Source organism: Oncorhynchus masou, chromosome 22 (genome assembly GCF_036934945.1).
Source record: "Oncorhynchus masou masou isolate Uvic2021 chromosome 22, UVic_Omas_1.1, whole genome shotgun sequence".
NCBI classification, from domain to species: domain Eukaryota; kingdom Metazoa; phylum Chordata; class Actinopteri; order Salmoniformes; family Salmonidae; genus Oncorhynchus; species Oncorhynchus masou.
Window position 1 is genome coordinate 31088457 of NC_088233.1, and position 20262 is coordinate 31108718.

The 20262-nt window shown below is 41.3% G+C and overlaps 1 protein-coding gene across 1 annotated transcript in view; it reads right to left on the minus strand.

Annotated features, from left to right (window-relative positions):
• Nucleotides 1-201: 201 nt before the first annotated feature.
• LOC135509324 (semaphorin-4B-like) overlaps nt 202-20262 on the minus strand; it is a 95545-nt gene continuing 75484 nt past the window's right edge. The window contains exons 9-15 of the mRNA XM_064929875.1: nt 11210-11391; nt 8218-8368; nt 7424-7634; nt 7199-7314; nt 6674-6831; nt 6240-6331; nt 202-5952 (exon numbers count right to left, since the gene is read on the minus strand). Coding sequence (XP_064785947.1) covers nt 5177-5952; nt 6240-6331; nt 6674-6831; nt 7199-7314; nt 7424-7634; nt 8218-8368; nt 11210-11391 — 1686 coding nt within the window. The 3' untranslated portion in view covers nt 202-5176. The remainder of the gene's footprint in view (nt 5953-6239; nt 6332-6673; nt 6832-7198; nt 7315-7423; nt 7635-8217; nt 8369-11209; nt 11392-20262) is intronic.

The window sequence follows — 20262 nt, forward strand, 5'->3', positions numbered from 1 at the left end:
TTTGGCAATTTTAATTGAAAACAATGACAGTAAGGTACTTAATTGTTACTCAGAAATGATTTGATATTGAGATTAAAAAACAAACTGCACCTTTAAGACCAATGTGACAAACACCATTTGTGTCCTAGATTCTCATTCTTTCTATATTGAGGTTATTCTATTTGGTATTATAACTTGAGTTCATGAACCATATAGGAAACATAATGTAACCATTTATCTTTATTTGAAAAATTAAAATAAGGTGCTTTTATGTACAGAACAACAAAAACAACTGAAACAGTAGTGATGTATAATACAAAAAATACAGTTCACAACAGCTTTTTACATTGGCAGCTCAATTTACAAAACACTTTTACATACAAACTTACAAGACATTTTGACACGAGTCAGAGAAACCTGGTGCACTGTCACAAATAGAAGGCTTGACTGAAGTGGTTCTTCAAGTGACAAGAGGTGCCTTACTGCAACTCAGTAGAAGCTAATAACGACAGTCTCAAAAACCTTCTGCAAGTATATATCAATTTGGAAAGGTGATCAAACGAAAGAGATTTAAATGCTGCATGTCTGAACCTAATATGCTAGATATTCAGGTTCATTTTGTTTTGTATTTTGCTAATGTATTATTGTTTAGATTTGAGATAACAACCACTTTACTCAACAGATCCAAGCTGCCATTTCTAAACGTTTGCAATGTTTGTAACAAAATACAAATCATACATTTTAAATGTTTCAGTTGTAAATATATACACGCCTTTCAAAAGTTTGGGGTCAAATAGAAATGTCCTTGTTTTTGAAAGAAAAGCACATTTTTTTCTCCATTAAAATAACATCAAATTGATCCAAAATACAGTGAAAACATTCTTAATGTTGTAAATTACTATTGTAGCTGGAAACGGACGATAAAAAAAAAGGAATATAGACATAGGCGTACAGCGGCCCATTATCAGAAACCATCACTTCTGTGTTCCAATGGCACGTAGCCTTCATTTCTCAGAACAAGAATAGACTGATGAGTTTCAGAAGAAAGGTCTTTGTTTCTGGCCATTTTGAGCCTGTAATCGAACCCACAAATGTTGATGCTCTAGATACTCAACTTGTCTACAGAAGGACAGTTTCATTGCTTCTTTAACAGTTTTCAGCTGTGCTAACATAATTGCAAAAGGGTTTTCTAATGATCAATTAACGTTTTCAAATTATAAAGTTGGATTAGCTAACACATATCGTGCCATTGGAACACAGGATTTATGGCTGCTGATAATGGGCCTCTGTACACCTATGTAGATAGGCATTTACAACATTAACAATGTCTACACTGTATTTCTCATCAATTTGATGTTATTTTAATTGACTTTTTTAAAAACTTTTCTTTCACAAACAAGAACATTTCTAAGTGACCCCAAACGTTTGAATGGTAGTGAATATATTTTTTATTTTACCTTTATTTAACTAGGCAAGTCAGTTAAGAACAAATTCTTATTTACAATGACGGCCTAACCCGGCAAAACTCGGACGACGCTGGGCCAATTGTGAGCCGCCCTATGGGACTCCCAATCACAGCCGGATGTGATACAGCCTGGAATCGAACCAGGGACTGTAGTGACGCCTCTTGCACTGAGATGCAGTGACTTAGACCACTGCGCCACTCAGGAGCATTTAAAGACAGCGTTGATTTTTTTAAATGTATAGTCAAAAACAATGGTTTGCAATAGTGTCAACCCAGAAATACAAAGTGATTGAGGTTGAAGCCATTCTAAAATAATTATTTGTACAGATACTGATCATAATTTAAAGGCAGTCACTCAGTGTTTTAATAGTATTGTTGGGTATGCCCAGTACAGTTCTACAGTCTATTCTGTCGTACCTATCATGCAGGTGATGCTGCTGCTACCTGGTTGTCCATGTGAATGAGTAATGTCACAAGGTCATGAGTACACATTTTAGAACCCCAAGAGGCACTACTCTTGATTCCTGAATTTAGCTTGAAGGCATGAAAAAAATCCATTGAATATGTAATACATCATTCTCAACGGAAAAAAAACATCCGTGTTCCAAACTAAGGCTTTCCAACATCCTGTGCAAAAACAACGCATTTTGAGTCAAGATTTTTGCTGGTTCTGCACTTTGACCGCAATGATACAACTTTCACTAGTCCACTCAACTACAATACAAATGTACATTATATACACTCAGCCATCACAGCAGTCCATTAGCAGTATGCTTTTTTCACAGCTACTTTGTCAAAAACTGTAAGGCCCTTGTACAAATGTCAAACTTAAATAAGACAACATTGTTTTACTTACAATTATTCCAAAACAATTTCTATCACTACATTCCACAACGCAATGTTGCAAGAGTTTACCATAATTTTGCACTGACATAGCTACATCTTTGGAATATGAAATCTATATTCTTAAATTGTGCCTTTAGAATTATTGTATCTTTCCAATCTTGAACAGCTGAAAACGTATATCTGTTATTAGGTAATGCCTCAATGAAAGCCCTTGCTTTTGGATTATTATTTATGCAGGTTCCATCCTTTCACAATATCTGTTCATTTTTATTTTAAAAGACATTCCTCCATTGACTGGTCCATAACTGCTGTGAAAGCCTTGGCTCCATATTAGTAAAACCCAGTTTACAGTCATTAGTGTCATTAAACCAGAGGTGATGTTGGTAACTATGGCAGCTTTCATATACACTGAATGGCTACGTTATGAATGGTTTGATACATACTGTTTGATACATGCTGAATCGGTCAGGCCCATTAAACATAAAACATTGATTTGACATGACAGTTGTGTTGGAAAGGATGAAAACAGAATACACATTTTAAAAAGGTTATTTTTGGCACAACATAAATGAACACAGAGCATGGTTTCCTCTGGGTGTGTGAGTCACATTCATCAACACCAACAGCTCCATACTCCACTGGCTGACTCTGTTGTGTTTCCACACTCCATGTGGTTTTTTAACCTCTGCTGTCTACTAGCCTCTGAATCACAGGGCCAGGAAAGAGTTATCTAAGTAAAGTGGTGAACATGTTTTTACATAGTCTCAGCCCAAATTAACTTGGTGTCTGAAGTGACTGAATTTGGATCGAAGGAATCAGTTTCTGACTGACAAACTGAACTAGTCAACATTTTATACCGGGATCTCAGCCTAGCTACAGCAACTCCAGGCCTAGTGATAAGCTCTCTCTCATCCCATTCCGATATGCCACAGAAAGGGCTCAATCTTTTGCATACTAAATTATATGTGGGTATAATGCCTCTGATTCTCAATAATCAAGATTGTGTGGACACCAACGCGCCTGCACAGTCTCAAGATGAGATTCTCTTTTGGTGTGACCTTGCACCCCACTTCACATTGTGTGCTTTGCATAATCTGTTGGCTCCATAATGAATCATATGTTAATACCTGGTCTCAGGTCTTCCCCAATGTCAGGGGTACGCTTCAACCCTGTGAATGCCAATCGTACACATAACTTACATGCTGACCAAACCGGACGCACGCACGTTGATATTGTCCACCCACACCAGAAGCGATCAGGACACGCAGGTTAAAATATCAAAACCAACTCTGAACCAATTATATTAAATTTGGGGACAGGTCGAAAAGCATGAAACATTTGTGTCAATTTAACTAGCTAGCTTGCTGTTGCTAGCTAATTTGTCCTGGGATACAAACATTAGTTTGTTATTTTAGATGAAATGCACAATGTCCTCTACTCCAACAATTAATCCACAGATAAAACGGTAAACTGAATTCCTTTCTCGTCATCTCTCCTCCTTTCTCAGGCTTCTTCTTCTTATTTTGGATTTAATATGGCGGTTGACAACCAACTTTACAGTGCATTACTACAACCTACCGGAGTGTAGACCTAAGTTAATCTTTCAATCACCCACGTGGGTATGTGCTCCTAAAAACGTATGAGAAGAAGGCACGTGGGTATATGCTTCTAAAAACCAATGAGGAGATGGCACGTGGGTATATGCTTCTAAAAACCAATGAGGAGATGGGAGAGGCTGGACTTGCAGCGCGTTGAGGTGTCACAAATAGAACCAATTTCTATTTTACCGCCTGGCCAAGCAGACGCTCGCTGATACCAGCGAGCAGTGTGGGTGCAATGATTGAATAACATATGTGTAAATTTATTTTGCAACGCTCGCACACGCGACGTGTCCGGTCTGGTCAGCATGTTAGGCACCATATCCTCCAATAGCTTTGGATGTACAAATCCCATCTGTGCTACTCTCCATTTGGGGGGATAGTGTTGCTTTCTCTCTTTACTCCTTCACAAAACATGTTAGTCATTCAAGTCTTGACTTAATCTCTGAGCTCCTGATGGAGCAGGGCAGAGAACCTCGACAACAACACCTCTCCAGTATTATGTTATTCTGTTGCATGCTCTTTTTCCACACCTCATGCCAGGTGGTCCCTACCTCTTTCATTCCTTCCTCATTGGTTCCTTTCCATGTCTCTCTGGGATGGTCAGCCCTCTCTTGACCAGTGGATTCCATTCTAATGTCTGCCTGGTTATGCTGCACTAAGGTCATCCAAGGTTTAAACTGCTTTGAATTAATAGCTGATAGACTGCAGTTATAACTAAGTCATCAGTGAAAGGCCTATTGATCTACTTACTATAGTGTTTGAATTAGAGGTTGTTTGTTATTCTACTATCATTCTCAGTGTAGGGCTAAGCGCACACTAATTGTGGATGTAGATGGAAGCGTTAAGGGTCAGCTCTAGAGTATCTCTCTACTTTCAATGCAATGCCAATAGAACATTTGGACGGACTGAGTGGCAATGCATAAAAACAACATGACTGAATCATATAAAAACTGTTACAGAAGGACAAAATCAGCTGTATGTGTCCTATGTCCACCATAACCATCATTCCACAGCTTCAATAGTCTGAAGGCAATCTGTATCAGCTTCCTCTTCACTGTGCTTCAGGTGCACTAGAGAAAGAGGAGTGACAACAAGGAAATGAGAACTGACCACAGGGACAAAATGAAAAAGACAAAAGTGCAAAAGCAGTGTAATGAAATGTCCCTCTTCAGTGTTCCTTCCTTCTATGTTTTTATTTTACTGTAAGTCCCCCTTTTCTTATGGCTAATAGTTCATCACTCCACATTAAGGTTTTATCTCCTGCTCAAATTGATCAAAGCTGTCCTCACACAATGGAATCTTTGATCTCTGAGCCCAGTCTCACCCGAGGCCGCGGGCAGATGGGCGAGATCTCTACAGTGCTCTCCTTCAAGTTCAGAGGCCTCTTTTCTGACTCGGAGAAGCTCTTGCTGTTGTCTGGTGATGAGCACTCATGTGGCGGTGTGTTGCAGATGTAGTTGTCATTGAGGGTCTGGTAACCCTTGTGGTCTGACACAGAGGCTGGCACTGTGCTGTTGCCATTCAGAGGCAAGTTCTCTGCCGGATTCCCCACTAGCCTGGGTTTCTTCTGCTGCATGTTGGGGCACTCGCCTTCCTTCAGCATGGACTTCATGCGGTCGTGGTTCCTGTAGACCGCAAATAGAGAGAAGACCACCAGGGAGAAGCCCAGCAGGGCACACACTATGATGAGCTCGTTCCAGTAGGTCTTGGTGTTGATCTGTGGGGAGCGGGTCTCTCCAGGTAGGATGATTGGCTCCTCCTGTGGGACCAGAGGGGTGCGTGAGCGGCCAATGAGGGTGGTGCTCTCCTGCCTGGCCTCTCCCCTAACACAGTAGTTGGCCAGGAGTTGCCTGAAGCCCTCCTCCACTGACCAGCACTCATAGGTCTCCTGTCTGTCAGCCTGGGCCACCACCACTAGACCTCCCTCAGGACTGGGGTACAGGAAGTGACCTGCACCCTCACTGTACTCCCACTTCCTCTCAGCCAGGTTGGAGCGCAGCTTACAGGGCAGCACTTTGAACATGTTGGCTGGGATCATTATCACCTGGCATGAAGACATCCCTGCGGACAACAAGAGAAAGGGCTTTATTATTTTTCATTTGTGAAAGCAAGTCCATCTCAGGTAGATTAAACAAACTGCATTATTACATCAGTATGGTAGCTGAGTAGGACTGCGATGAGAATGAACACATTAAATAAGCTTGGAATTGATAATCATGGTAGGGAACATTGGAATAAAATGTTCTTCGAAATGTAAATGCAGCAGTTCCATAGTAGAGCACAGTGGTACAGTTTAGAGCTGAGATTATTTAATCCAGCAGGAACTGATGGAATGGTACAGTACTTACGTGTGAGTGGGGGTTTTGCAAAGCGAGGGCTGGGCTGTGTCTTGTTGCAGATAACGGATGTGTCTGCCTCGTCCACATCCTGCTGCCAGTGGCTGAGAACACAGACACAATGGTAAATCAGACAAATGGGTGTCTCAGAACCACTCAGAACCTCTAACTGACAATCTACACATAGCAGGTCTTTACAGACTACAGCATGTACTGTAAGCAGACAGCATTGAGCATTACACTGTATTGTCACTTTTTCTTTGGTGTGCTCTCTGTCCCGAAAAGCTATCAGTCATTATGAGGGCTTAGCATCTAACTAGTTTATACCATTATCTGGTATCATGCTAATACAAGGCTAGTATCTCTTTGATGAGCAACATCTACATGTCCATGAGTGGACCATAGAAATGTAATGTATGGAGGCAGGTGGTCTGGGGGAAACATACTTATCTAGTCCACCCAGCCTGACATTCAGACACTGCCGCCCTTCCCAGGCACAGTAAGGGTCTCTGGACAGGACACACTCTCCACAGCTCTGGTAGTTGGAGCAGTTAGCCACCGGGACCTCCACCAGGCCAGAGTAGGAGGACACAAACAGCAGGCCCTGTAGAGGAGAGACCACCAGTCAGTCAGGGGCCAGGGAGGAATAGGTATCTGCGTCACATATTAGCAGACATTTACCTCTCTCTAAAACAATGTCAACACTGTACCCTTGACGAACCCAATGCTGGAGGACCAAACCGAGTAACAATACAGAGTAACACAGGACCTATTGTTTTTTCAATTCCCCTGAGAGGAAGTTGCATGCAATTATCTCAATGAACGTGAGCTGAGCTACCCTTTAGGTTCCGGCTCTCTTCCCGGCTTATGAGACCCCTAAACTGCCAGTGCTGACATTTAGTGAGCTCATCATTACTCCCACTATGAGGACCTGCTCCAGAAATAAACTGATTTCTTTCTCAGTACTGTACCTTTTCAGAGTCCAGTTCAATGTGCTGTACAGGCTGGGGGTCAGTGAAAAGCATAATCTCTTCAATGATGTGCATCTTGTTGTTGACATTAATGGCTTTGTGGAGTCTTCCATCATCTGCCAGAGACACATGATAGAGCAGCGGATGGTTAGTGTCTGCTAGAGCTCTGCCTCTCATACAGAAGAGGAAAGGTTCTGTTGGCTGAGGCGGTTTACAGTACAGTACCTGTTCCAATGAAGAGCACATTGTAGTGTTTGTGGATGGCCTGGACCCGGTGGACAGCTATCTGGGTGTAGCGGACGCTGCGTTTCAGCAGGAGGGGCTGGCTGCGGATCACACTGTCCATCAGGAAGTGGTCCTTGACGAAGTTCAGTACCTTGTCAGGCATATGCAGAGAGGAGGAGATGCCCTGGTCCCGGGCTGTGTTAGTGATGCACTGTGGAGAGAACACAGGGAGTCTCATAAGCACACACTGGGCAACAATACACACTACACAAGCTTACTACTACCCCCTGCCTATCCTCATAAATATGTGTTTGTATCCCTCAGTTGATGATTTGATTTGATGTGTCCTTGATAAGTCTGCCAGGAAATTAAAGCAGCCGTAGCAGTGGTAGCTTTGATAACATCAGGCCTTCTGGGAAGAAGGCTGCTAGTGACAGCAGAGAGACAGATAGCTGGTTAATCACTGATGTTCAGTCCAGATTGCTGATGTGTCTGGGAGGCAGGCTAGAACACATCCAATCTGCAAACACGTGGTTGGCTTAGTATAGCCTACAACAGGTTACTTAAACCAGTGGTTCCCAACCAGGGGTACTAGGACATACTTGGCCTATCCACAGGGGATACTTGAGAAGACTCATGAGACCATAGGCCTACTGGTAAAATACACATGAGAGGGTAATTCAAGGGTATTCCAGGCAGAGCAAAATTCAGTTGGTGGTACAGTAACCGAAAAAGGTTGGGAACCACTGACTTATACTGTGTAAGCTGCCCAGCAGAGGGCAGTGGTAACTCACCGCTCCAGGCCGTGGATCAAGGATAGGGTGGTTGTAGGTGTACCACTGCTGGGTCTCCCGGTTGACCTCACGGTAACGGCCGCTGAAGGCCCTCTCCACCTGGTCCATGGTGAAGGCACACACTGCTGAGCTGCCAGAGGCCCCTTTATACCTGGGAAAACACCACACAGCAGTGAGGCTACAGCATGTTCCTCTTTCCTAAAATCATCCTATTCTTTACTCTGACAGTAGTGCTGAACTAATACAGTGCCTTGCAAAAGTATTCATCCCCCTTGGCCTTTTTCCTATTTTGTTGCATTACAACTTGTAATTAAATTGAGTACATATACACCTGTTCTGAAAGGCACCAGAGTCTGCAACACCACTAAGCAAGGGTCACCAACAAGCAAGCGGCACCATGAAGACCAAGGAGCTCTCCAAACAGGTCAGGGACAAAGTTGTGGAGAAGTACAGATCAGGGTTGGGTTATAAAAAAATATCCTAAACTTTTAACATCCCACGGAGCACCATTAAATCCATTATAAAAAAATGGAACGAATATGGCACCAAAACAAACCTACCAAGAGAGGTCCGCCCACCAAAACTCATGGACCAGGCAAGGAGAGCATTAATCAGAGAGGCAACAAAGAGACCAAAGATAACCCTGAAGGAGCTGCAAAGCTCCACAGCGGAGATTGGAGTATCTGTCCATAGGACCACTTTAAGCCGTACACTCCACAGAGCTGGGCTTTACGGACGAGTGGCCAGAAAAAAAGCCATTGCTTAAAGAAAAAAATAAGCAAACACATTTGGTGTTTGCCAAAAGGCATGTGGGAGACACCCCAAACACATGGAAGAAGGTACTCTGTTCAGATGAGACTAAAGTGTAGCTTTTTGGCCATCAAGAAAAACGCTATGTCTGCTGCAAACCCAACACCTCTCATCACCCAGAGATCATCATCCACACAGTGAAGCATGGTGATGGCAGCATCATGCTGTGGGGACGTTTTTCATGATGGTGCTAAATACAAGGAAATTCTAAAGAGAAACCTGTTTGTCTTCCAGAGATTTGAGACTGTTCACTTTCCAGCAGAACAATGACCCTAAGCATACTGCTAAAGCAAAACTTGAGTGGTTTAAGGGGAAACATTTAAATATCTTGGAATTGCCTAATCAATGCCCAGAACTCCATCCAATTGAGAATCTGTGGTATGACTTAATAATTTTTTTTTTCCAATTTTCGCTTAAAATGACATACCCAAATCTAACTGTCTGTAGCTCAGGCCCTGAAGCATGGATATGCATATTCTTGGTACCATTTGAAAAGAAACACTTTAAAGTTTGTGTGAATTGAATGTAGGAGAATATAACATAATAGATCTGGTAGAAGAAAATACAAGGAAAAAAATATGTTTTTTTCCCACCACCATCTTTGAAATGCAACAGAAAGGTCCCAGTTCTAACCATCACTCTAGTTATAATTCTGATGGTGTCCACAAGATGGCAGCAGTGTATGACCAAAGTTTCAGACGGATAACTTGAAGTATGAGCGAACGACATGATATTTAGTGTGAAGTCACCCAGGTACATTTGGGCAAATCGTGAAGGAGACATTTGCATTCATATTACATTTTTCTGCAAGAACATCGTCAAATCTGTATACTTGGACTTTGATTTAGCGTTTCCAGTAATAGTAGCCATATTAAGTTCAACATTTGCAAAACAACCAGTTTTCATAACTTCATAACTCTTCTAATTTTTGTCCAAAAGGAAAACGCATGCTGTAGCACAAGGTTAGTAGCTACATTTTACGACAGATACAGGGTTTTCGGATACTCCTGGAAAGCCCAGCTCATTGGCTATCTAGCTAGCTTAGTTTGACCCTGATTGGTGCTTATTTGACAAAGTTAGAGTCGATCAAGTAAAGACCGCCCGCATCATCGGCGTGCTATGAAGGCGTCGCTCTCTGACCAAATATGGTGCCCTATAGGATATACTACACCCCTAATGATATAGTGAAGTCTGGTTACGTTCTAGAGTCTCTGAGGAATACATACGGACGTGATTTGACTGGTTGAAACAACGTTTAGGGTTAGATTTTCACAGATGCCTTTCTTTGCAAATTGAACGAGTGGAAATGAAAAAAATTGATCATGCATGCTATATGGACCTTTTTAGGATATGAAAAAATGATTTTATCTAACAAAACGACACTTCATGTTATCTCTGGGACCCTTTGGATGATAAATCAGAGAAAGATTTCAGAACGTAAGTACACATTTCACCTTCAGAGGTGAATTTATCAAACCTATAGCAGTGAAAAAAAGTGTTTTGTTGTTAGGAGCTCTCCTCAAACAATAGCATGGCATTTTTTTCAGTAATAGCTGCTGTAAATTGGACAGTGAAGTTATATTAATAAGAATTTAAGCTTTCAGCCGATATAAGTGATATCTGTGAATCTTTGATCGTGACACAAGGCACTGCATGATTTACAACTGTCCCGTTCACTATCCCTGAGATTATTTATTTTTAATTCCAGGTTGTAAGGCAACAAAAATGCCAAGTGGGGTGAATACTTTCGCAAGCCACTTATTATTTATTTTTTTATCTGTAATTTTACCAGGTAAGTTGACTGAAAACACGCTCTCATTTGCAGCAATGACCTGGGGAATAGTTACAGGGGAGCGGAGGGGGATGAATGAGCCAATTGTAAACTGGGGATTATTAGGTGACCGTGATGCTTTGAGGGCCAGATGGGAATTTAGCCAGGGCACCAGGATTAACACCCCTACTCTTACAATAAGTGCCATGGGATCTTTAATGACCTCAGCGAGTCAGGACACCCGTTTAACGTCCCATCCGAAAGACGGCACCCTACACAGGGCAGTGTCTCCAATCACTGCCCTGGGGTAGTGGAGATGAGTGAATTATCAACTCAGACACAGAAGCTTTCATTATCCAAATCAATGGGCTTATACACTCTTACATGCTCTATAAGTGATAATGTCCTCACCACTGTGAAGTAAAGACCCCGTAGAACACAGTGTTCTTCCAGTCTTCTGGGCTGGGTGTCAACACAAACATGTCCTGGATGATGTTGAATGGGAAGCCATCATCAGGCAGTGAACACAGGAGCTGGGCTTTAAGGAAGGTGGTCCATTTCTTCTGCAGTACCCTCTCTCCTCCTTTGTCACCCTGTAATACAAGCAGAGCTCTGTTACATGGACCCACAGTCATAGGAACCCAGTGTCCAGTAGAGGGCACATGTATGGGTAAACTGTAAAAGTAGTGGAAATGGTGAGAATGCATTATAATCCCTACTGCAATAAACACGCATCTGAATGATATCATGGCAACCAATTTCCCTAAAATTATTCTACACCCTGTTGTTTACCCCGAAACTAAACAAACAATGTAAACAAACAAGGCACTGTTTGAATTTACTTAAATGAGAAACAATAATCCTATAGTGAAACCACCAGACTGAGTACAACAGATTGTGGACATAATACACATCCCCCCAGGGTCAATAGAATTCTAGGTCAAGAAAACAGTATAAGACATCACAACTGGATGAGAGGAGAACACTGGGGAAGCCAAATGCTTTTCAATGAGAGAGAAAAAAAAGGACACTGCTCACACACAATGACTCTCCACTGACACTACAATTCTCTGAACCTGTGCCTGTGACACTACCCTGCCTGGTGGGTGGGGTCATCTATGGGAGCATGATACCGGGTTGGCTTGTGATGCAAATATAGCAGCACAACTTTTCCATTAAGAAATGTAATGCGTATACTTTTCACAGATAGTTGGCTGTACAGGAATTGTGTGGGGACATGCAATTGAAAAAAATACATATAATTTGTCTGTTTACATACACTTGAGTCTGTGGCTCGGATTGCAGCAATTATTCAAATTCTTGTCTGGGACATAGATCTAAGGAGATTGAAAAGGCTGAGAGAGCAACGGTAAGTCATCTTCACAGAGCACTGTTCAGAGGACTAAAAAGAAACATAAAGAAGTCTAAGTCTACATAACCCAGAGCCCTTTAACATGTGCCTTCGTCCGAGTCCCCGTCAGCCCAACATTAATTAGAGGAAATGACATTGCTCAATGGGAAAGGGAAATGACACGTGACTAAATGCTGAGTTTCTGAAGCAATTACTTGCTGTAGTAACCCAGCCAGATAATGAGCTACATACAGTATATTCCCTGCTCTGCTCCCCCTGGTCCACCTAGTTATTATTTTATACTAGAGAGAGTGTGTACCTAAAGTCTCCTCCTGAATATTGGACAGAAAGTACTCAATTTATTAACCCCTTACATAAGCCTCCCTTTCCAACACAGATGCACAATTTTAAGAGTTTCAATAGTACCAAAGCTTTTTGTGTTTTTCTGTTTTCCACAAAACTATACAGTGGAGCAAAAAAGAATTTAGTCAGCCACCAATTGTGCAAGTTCTACCACTTAAAAAGATGAGAGAGGCCTGTAATGTTCATCATAGGTTCACTTCAACTATGACAGACAAAATGAGAAAAGAAATCCAGAAAATCACATTGTAGGATTTTTAATGAATTTATTTGCAAATTATGGTGGAAAATAAGTATTTGGTCAATAACAAAAGTTTATCTCAATACTTTGTTATATACCCTTTGTTGGCAATGACAGAGGTCAAACGTTTTCTGTAAGTCTTCACAAGGTTTTCACACACTGTTGCTGGTATTTTGGCCCATTCCTCCATGCAGATCTCCTCTGGAGCAGTGATGCTTTGGGGCTGTTGCTGGGCAACATGGACTTTCAACTCCCTCCAAAGATTTTTTTATGGGGTTGAGATCTGGAGACTGGCTAGGCCACTCCAGGACCTTGAAATGCTTCTTACGAAGCCACTCCTTCGTTGCCTGGGCGGTGTGTTTGGGATCATTGTCATGCTGAAAGTTGAAGTGTACCTATGATGAAAATTACAGGCCTCTCTCATATTTTTAAGTGGGAGAACTTGCACAATTGGTGGCTGACTAAATACTTTTTTTGCCCCACTGTATCTTATTCCATAGCTGGCCTCACTGGAGCAGAACTTCTACTCTAAACACCTGAATAAACATTGTCAACTAAAGACAGAGAGAGAGATGGACTTTAAGTAATGGAAGATGCTGATGAGGAAGATGCAGTATTGGTGGATCTTTCTATAAATAAATGGGGCCAATGTGTGACATTGGGATATATTTTTCAAAATGGTTTGAAACAAAAATAAAAAGCCTTTTCATGCAGTTCAACATGTGTAATTAGAGAAATAAAAGTCAATAACTCCACCAACACAACAAAGGCCTAGGATGATACATTCTTTTACAGGGTTCATACAGATGAGTGAATACATTGATGAGTCAAATTCATGGACTTTCAGGAACTTTTGTAATTTTCAAAGACCTTAATGCGATTGTATAATTTATATTATTGTACATATAGGGCCTAATATAGAGGCCAAACAAGCAAGTAGGGCATTACCACTTCAAGATTTATTTTTCAGGGCTTGCCAAAGCATTGATATTCAAATTATTATTACATTCTAAAATGTGTGTGAATAATGTGGACATTGCCTGACTAAATAGATTGGATGCATGCATGCCAATTTTTCTGTAGCCTATGTGGACGATGCAGGCACACACTAAGCCTATAAAGCCATGAATAGCGGTAGCATTCATCTCACCATCTCTGTTTTTATAATGAGAAAGCGACCAAAAACCAGGTTCTTTTTTTATGGAAGGATTTGTATGGAAAGCCAAGTTGAAGTTGTCGTCCTCATAATAACCGCATGTGATTTTACCGCAACTTTCACGCCCTGACCTTAGATTATCTGTTTTTCTATATATTTTGGTTAGGTAAGGGTGTGACTAGGGTGGGTACTCTAGTTGTTGTATATCTAGAGTTTTGTAAGTGTATGTTGGCCTGATATGGTTTCCAATCATAGACAGCTGTTTATCGTTGTCTCTGATTGGGGATCATATTTAGGTAGCCATTTTCCCCACTGTTAGTTGTGGGGTCTGTGTTTAGTTGCCTTTCAGCACTAGTTTGTATAGCTTCACGTTTCGTATTGGTTGTGTGTTGTTTTTGTTCATTCATTAAAAAGAGAATGTACGCATACCATGCTGCGCCTTGGTCCGATCCTTATGACGAACGTGACAGCAACAGAGTAGCGCAACACCAATTATGGATAGTTATAAACAGGCTTCCCCCAAAAAATACCCCCAAAAAAAGGCAAAAACATCAAATAATGTATATTTTATCTCTCTGTTTTTGATAATTTTCCTTCAATTGGCAAGAGGCTTAATGTACTTCACCAAATAAAGCATCTGAGTGAGGGAAACAGCGCCTCTCTGTCTCTGTATGTGTAGACCATCTATCTGATGTTGTCTGGTCAAAAATAGTATGATATTGTTGCCACCTGTAGCATTGAATGCAAGGGGGCATTTGGCCTCCCTTGATTAAAAAAAGTATAAAATATTAGCCAATCAGCGCTGAGCTAAACTCAGCGAGCTAAACTGTGCTGGTACAGCTAAACTGTACTGGTGCACCAAAAAATGTGTCAAGGGAAGACAGTTTGGATTTGGCTCCACATCAATTGGAATATGCATGTCAATTCTCTCATTGCTCAAAGTAGAAGAGAGATTGACTTCATCACTACTTATTCTTGTAAGAAGTATTGACATGTTGAATGCTACTAGCTGTCTGTTTTAAACTACTCGCTCACAGCACGGACACCCATGCATACTCCACAAGACATGCCACCAGTCCAGAACAGACTATGGGAGGCGCACTGTACTACATAGAGCCATGGCTACATTGAAGTCTATTCCACATCGAGTAATTCACGCAAGCAGTAAAATCAGATTTAAAAAACAGTGAGGACTATTGAACAGCGATGACTGTGAAGTCACACACACGGGTACAAACACACAACACACACACACAATCAAGCACACATAACATACACACTACACACACATGTACACCTTGATTGTGTGTTGTAGTAGAGTAGTGGTCGGAGGGCAAACATTTAATGTATTGTGAAATCTGTTTTAAATGTTTTGAAAATGTATACACATTTTAATATAATGTATATTACTGCCTTAACTTTTGCTGTAACCCAGGAAGAGTAGCTGCGGCCTTGGCAGGAACTAATGGGGATTGCTAATAAATACAAATACAAATCACATGAAAAACCAAACATCACTGACAGAAGAAACTTGAATTGTTGCATCTTGTTGTGTTGTTGTCTTCCAGTGGCTAGCTAGCTAAAATTGTCCCTTTCCATTAGCCATGGATGGAGATACAGTGCCTTCGGAAAGTATTCAGACCCCTTGACTTGTTCCACATTTTGTTAGGTTATAGCCTTATTATAACACTGATTACATTGTTTTTCATCAATCTACACACAAAACCCCATAATGACAAAGCAAAAACAGGTTTAGAATTTTTTACTAATTTATTAACAATTAAAAATAAATAAAAAATCACATTTATATAAGCATACACACACACACACAGAGAGAGAGAGAGAGAAATCAGGACCATAGTTGTCACTGTATTAGGCTAAGCGTAGGTGAGTTGATGATGGTGATCTATTAAAGCTAAATGTGCTGGAATATTGCAGGCAGCTCCTGTTTTCCTTGCGAATTGCAGTAGCCTAACTCTCCATGGTTCAAAATCAATAGTTGTTTAGTAGTTTGAAAATGTCAGAAACATTAACTTGCTTGACCATTCTGTAGGTCATGTAACTGTTTGTTACATGCACTGTTTGTTACACTGTTTGTTACATGCTTTGAGGACTTCACCAGACAGATGTTGCTCTCCGGTTTTGTGATGAAACATAAAGGTGTGGTTGAATGTATTCTGCCAATGATTTTTATTTGTCTCTACCTTAGACCAACAGAGGATTCTATAAATATTCAGACAGCTTCCCTTTTTACACATTTTTTTACACTATATAAGGTCCCACAGTTGGCAGTGCATGTCAGAGCAAAAACCAAGCCATGAGGTTGAAGGAATTGTCCATAGAGCACCGAGACAGGATTGTGTTGAGGCACAGATCTGGGGAAGGGTACCAAAACATTTCTGCAGCATTGAAGTTCCCCATCTATTAATGGAAGAAGTTGAGCAATCGGGGTAGGTGACCAAGAACCCGATGGTGAGGGAGGTGACCAAGAACCATATGGTCACTCTGACAGAGCTCCTCTGTGGTGAGGGGAGACCCTTCCAGAAGGACAACCATCTCTGCAGCACTCCACCAATCAGGCCTTTATGGTAGAGTGGCCAGACAGAAGCCACTCCTCAGCAAAAGACACATGACAGCCTGCTTGGAGTTTGCCAAAAGGCAGCTAAAGGACTCTGACCATGAGAAACAAGATTCTCTGGTCTGATGAAACCAAGATTGAACACTTTGGCCTGCATGCCAAGCCTCACGTCTGGAGGAAACCTGGCACTATCCCTACGGTGAAGTATGGTGGTGGCAGCATCATGCTGTGCCGATTTTTTTCAGGGGAAGGGACTGGGAGACTAGTCAGGATTGAGGGAAAGATGAACGGAGCAAAGTACAGAGAAATCCTTGATGAAAACCTGCTCCAGACCGCTCATAACCTCAGACTAGATCAAAGGTTCTCCTTCCAACAGGACAACGACCCTAAGCACACAGCCAAGACAATGCAGGAGTGGGTTCGGGACAAGTCTCTGAATGTCCTTGAGTGGCCCAGCCAGAGGCCAGACTTGAACCCGATCGAACATCTCTGGAGAGACCTGAAAATAGCTGTGCAGCGATGCTCCCCATCCAACCTGATAGAGCTTGAGAGGATCTGCAGAGAACAATGAGAGAAACTCCCCAAATACAGGTGTGCCAAGCTGGGGAAGGATACCCAAGAAGACTCAAGGCTTTAATCACTGCCAAAGGTGCTTCAACAAAGCACTGAGTAAAGGGTCTGAATACTTACGTAAATGTGATATTTGAGTGGCCCAGCCAGAGGCCAGACTTGAACCCGATCGAACATCTCTGGAGAGACCTGAAAATAGCTGTACAGCGATGCTCCCCATCCAACCGGATAGAGCTTGAGAGGATCTGCAGAGAAAATTGAGAGAAACTCCCCAAATACAGGTGTGCCAAGCTGGGGAAGGATACCCAAGAAGACTCAAGGCTTTAATCACTGCCAAAGGTGCTTCAACAAAGCACTGAGTCTGAATACAAGGTACAAGGGTCTGAATACTTACGTAAATGTGATATTTCAGTTTCATATTTTTAACACATTTGCAAAAATGTCTAAAAACGTGCTTTCGTGTTGTTATTATGGGATATTGCATTTAGATTGATGAGGGGAAAAAACTATTTAATACATTTTAGAATAAGGCTGTAACGTAACATAATGTGGAAAAAGTCAAGGGGTCTGAATACTTTCCGAATGCACTGTATGTCATGGTGGCAAGGCATATGAACTAACAGATTATAGAGCAAACAACATAATTATCACAACACAGGTTGTGACATGGCTATTTCTTCCTGGCTTGGCTTCCCAAGTGATTTTACTCACGCACCGCTACTGATTATAAGGGAGCAGGTAACTTATAATTTGGCTACAATAATTACAATTGCTTTTGAAGCACCAAATTGAGGAAATTTTCAAGGTAGGCCTATTTCAGTACTTGAATTTTAATTTGGAGCGCAGAAATTCAAGTAGGCTACTTCAAGCCCCTTGTAAAATTGCAGGTCTAACATGGAAAACACAATGTATTTGTCATGTTATTTCACTACTAGACCATATTGTGAATAAGTTATGTAATTTATTGTCATCATATCTTGAATAATTAATATGAATAGCGTTGGGTGTTACGCAGTAGCCTATCCTACACAATTGCACAAAGGTAAGTGCAGGTGGAAGTGTTATAGGTTCAGGGGTGAGCCTGAAATATGTTTTGCTATTTTCACTATCACAATTATCGGCGCATTGGCTGGCTTTGGTGCAAAAGGGCTAGGTTTTGATGAATAAACAAGTTGTGGATGTGTGGAGGCTCAGCCCCTCACTGGCCAATCAGAACAAGCTCCATGGCAAAATATGTGGTTGCTTCAAGTTGTGCATTTACGGTCTTTTATGTATTGCCTTGGAATCAACTACAATCATTTCTCCACATGGGCATATAATCTTAAAACAATGTAGAATATGGAGGGTTTTATGCACATCCAAACTTTTCACAGTAGCTGGAGAAAGATGTACTGTAAAGCGAAAGGAAGAATGTCCCCTAACTGTTATACTACTCCCACCTAGAACTGGTTTATGAATATAATCGGATCCATCTTACAGATCAGATTGCATTCACACAAAAGTTGCATAGCATGCACTCCACATATGTTTTAACCATAGAACCAGGAAGGTACATACAGTGGGGCAAAAAAGTATTTAGTCAGCCACCAATTGCGCAAGTTCTCCCACTTAAAAAGATGAGAGAGGCCTGTAATTTTCATCATAGGTACACTTCAACTATGACAGACAAAATGAGAAAAAAAATCCAGAAAATCACATTGAATGATTTTTAATGAATTTATTTGCAAATTATGGTGGAAAATAAGTATTTGGTCACCTACGAACAAGCAAGATTTCTGGCTCTCACAGACCTGTAACTTCTTATTTTTTAAACAACTAAGGTCATCTATAAGTCTATGCCAGGTAAAGCTCCACCTTATCTCAGCTCACTGGTCATCATAGCAACACCCACCCATAGCACGCCTCCAGCAGGCATATTTCACTGATCATCCCGAAAGCCAACACCTACTTTGGCCACCTTTCCTTACAGTTCTCTGCTGCCAATGACTGGAACGAATTGCAAAAATCACTGAAGTTGGAGACTCATATCTTCCTCATTAACTTCAAGCATCGGCTGTCAGAGCAACTTACCGATCACTGCAGCTGTACACAGCCCATCTGTAAATAGCCTATCCAACCTACTACCTACCTCATCCCCAAATTTGTTTTTCTGCTCTTTTGCACACCAATATCTCTACTTGCACATCCTCATCTGCACATCTATCACTCCAGTGTTAATTTGCTAGATTGTAATTACTTCACCACTATGGCCTATTTACTGCCTTACCTCCTTACTCCATTTGAACACACTGTATACAGATTTTTCTATTGTGTTATTGACTGTACGTTTGTTTATCCCACGTGTAACTCTGTGTTGTTGTTGTTTTTGTCGCACTGCTTTGCTTTATCTTGGCCAGGTCGCAGTTGTAAATGAGAATTTGTTCTCAACTGGCCTACCTGGTTAAATAAAGGTTAAATTACCTACCTGGTTAAATAAAGGTTAAATTACCTACCTGGTTAAATAAAGGTTAAATTACCTACCTGGATAAATAAAGATGAAATAAAATAAATAGTAGGCCTAAGGGAGGGCTTGTGTTTTGAACATATGAAACGGAAAACAAGCCATTTTTACACGTCACTTACGAGGTTCAACAGTATTCACCAAGGTTCTCATCGCTGGTTTCATGATGGTCATGGACACGTAGCCTCCATGGAGGGGGTTTTACGCACGGCCAAAATGGGACCTGCATGGCTCAAATTGTTGGCCTGCCTACGATGCATACATAAAAAGGGAACGTCAGCCCACTGTTTTACTCCTCAAAAATGCTGTATTTGAATAAAGCTTTAATGATTATGATTTCTCAGGAGCCAATCCGTTTATCGACAGTCTTGACTACTTTGCGATTGCATCGGGCAGGACAAAAAATTGAATTGTATTAAATATAGCTATGATCCCTCCTTATATCTTAATGTAATGACATGAAAAAATGATTATCATTGGACTCATCAACAGCTGTAACAAGTTGTACATTGTAGGAAATCCTCATTGGTACCCTGGTTTATAGAAAGTCCCTGGTACACTGTCTACAGTTTCACCAACACATATTGCACGACCCAAACCTCAAGCTTTTAGAGGGGAACTCCCTAACATACACACTATAGTGGCTTGTATGGGGTGAGGATAAGAAAAACCAGGAGCTAAGATACTCTGTACTCGGAGTTCAAACCT